We start from the raw sequence: 2,467 nt of genomic DNA on the forward strand, positions 1-2,467 counted from the left end.
TTGAAGTAAATGGAAATCTCCCCTTACGGAGATTTCCGTTTACCTGTTCTATGTTCTGCACTTTCGCTATTCTCGTGTCGACAATGTGAGATTCAACATTGTTGGCTTTCACGAATGTAGTATTGACCCCTTTTACTTATATGATTCTAACACTACTTAAGAAGAATGCTTTTTCTGTGTGTGTGTGTGTGTGTGTGTGTGTGTGTGTGTGTGTGTGTGTGTGTGTGTGCATGTAATTTGTCCATACGTACAAAAAACCCTTGGTGGAATTGCAATTGTCTTTTAAACATTTGCTATACCAAGTATTTATGATTACTTAAAAAGTAAAAGATGCTACCAGTCTGTGTACTTTTCCCCAATTTACTTCCTAGCACTGTGTAAATGAAGTCAACGTTGTATGCTTGTTTGTGAAAGCTACCAGTCACATTTCAAGTATGGGAAAGTTTCAATAACAATGTTTTATGTCTATAATTAAGCACACAAAGTACATTACCTAAATCTTTTTCAATTCTTCAGGATCCAGTGCTAAAATGAATGGATCGTGGTTTTCATCACTGTCGGAAGATAAGAATAAAACAGCCTTCCATGCCTCATATTTCGTAATCATTGGATTTTCTGGACTGCAGGACTTTCTGTCACAGAACATCCTCTTCTTTGTTTTCCTTGTTGTTTATATTATTACAGTTGCAGAAAATCTCATGTTTATAGCTGTCATTAGACTGGATAGAACTCTGCACTCACCGATGTACATTTTCATTTGTCATTTGGCTATTGTAGACCTGCTGATCCCTTCAGTGACTGTTCCTGAAATGTTATACTATTTAATATCTGACAACAAAACTATTTATTTTGGAGCATGTCTCTTGCAAATGGCTTTTTATTTAGCAGCTAACATAATAGAGGGATTCACTATTGCTCTTATGGCATATGATCGGTACCAAGCTATATGTAATCCACTCCATTACCACACAAAAATGAGCAGCAGCCATGCTTTTAAAATGTTATTTATAGCTTGGACACCAGGGATTGTGTCTGCAATACTTCATATCTTTTTAGTTCACACTGCAACTTTTTGTGGACTGAATAAAATTCAGAGTTATTTTTGTGATTATATTAATATAATGGAATTAGCATGTGATGATGTTAGTTTTCAGATTAATATTTCTCGATATCAATCATTGCTTTTCCTGGCTGTTTTGATTAGTGGGATAGTTTTTTCATATATAAAGATAATTATGTCAGTATTCAAAGTTACATCATCAGAGGGCCGCTGGAAGACCCTTTCAACCTGCATGAGTCACCTCTTTGTAATTGCTTTGCACTTACTCCTGATGGCTTTTGTTCTTATCTCATATGGGACCCCAGGAGTTCCTGCTGGTTTTGTTATGTTGTTGTCTTTGTTACAGAATGTAGTTCCATCACTGGCTAATCCTGTTATTTACTGCCTAAGAACTGCAGAAATACAAGCCAGTTGCATGAAAATCCTTAATGTAGTTCGAACAACAAATAAGCATTTTTTGTGAAAATGTAGCTACAAAGTACTCTAGGATAATAGCTCAGAACTGTGGGATAGAGGGATAAATCCCTGATGTCTGCCTAGATGACCTGAGTTCAGAGGATGAGGGAATAAAAAGCCAGTTGTGGGGTGTGAGTGGGGGGTTGATACTTATTAATTCATTATGGAGAAGGGAGAACTATGTTTGTGTCAGTGGATTGCCACCATCGAAGTGAAATTTTGCATGGTACAGAAATATACAGAACTACGCATGTAGGCCTGAAGATCCTGAACTGGTGATAGTAGCCCTCAGCAGCATGTTAACAGAAACATATGCATACATAGAAGAGGCATAGACACTAGAAACAGCACAGAACACCTCCATGATTACCTAGACGACAGATGCTGTTGTTGGTTCTCACCTCCAGACTGCAGATACCCAGTATCGGGGAACAAATGGGCTCAAAACTAATGGAAGGACTCAATGACTGGCAAGAAAAGAGCAGAGAAAAGAAAACAAAAAGAAAAGAAGATAAAAGAAAAGACAAACACTTGAGTACATTGGATTTTCATTTTTTTTGTGAAAGTCAAATAAATTTATTTTTGGTACATATTTAGAATTTTCAAAATCTGGCTATAAAGTACTGCAAAACAGGAGTTTAATAAAAAAATTATAATTGTTAGGGCAAATGCATCCATAACAATCCATCTAATATGTCATTTTCATGTAAATATGTGTGTGTGCATATATGTTGTTGTTTTTCTTTCAGCTTTTCCTGGTTAGGGGTCACCACAGTGGAACTCCAGTCCGCTAATGATTGGCAGTCAATTTTTATGGTGCCGAGTTGCCAGCCCAACGCCCAACCTTCAACAAAGGCATGCCCATTCACGCATGTCTTTCGAATGCCACTTGACCATGGGGAGGACATGCAGACTCTACATAGAAGGCGCTCCAGCCAAGAATCGAATGGG

General features: G+C 37.5%; 1 protein-coding gene across 1 annotated transcript; it reads left to right on the forward strand.

Annotated features, from left to right (window-relative positions):
- Window positions 1-530: 530 nt before the first annotated feature.
- On the forward strand, window positions 531-1,523 carry LOC122810782 (putative gustatory receptor clone PTE03). The gene has a single exon (XM_044082341.1). It carries the CDS (start codon window positions 531-533, stop codon window positions 1,521-1,523), a length of 993 nt encoding a protein of 330 aa, XP_043938276.1.
- Window positions 1,524-2,467: the final 944 nt, after the last annotated feature.

The sequence above is a fragment of the Protopterus annectens genome, chromosome 9.part0 (assembly GCF_019279795.1).
Source record: "Protopterus annectens isolate FY-2018-M chromosome 9.part0, PAN1.0, whole genome shotgun sequence".
Classification (NCBI taxonomy): Eukaryota; Metazoa; Chordata; order Ceratodontiformes; family Protopteridae; genus Protopterus; species Protopterus annectens.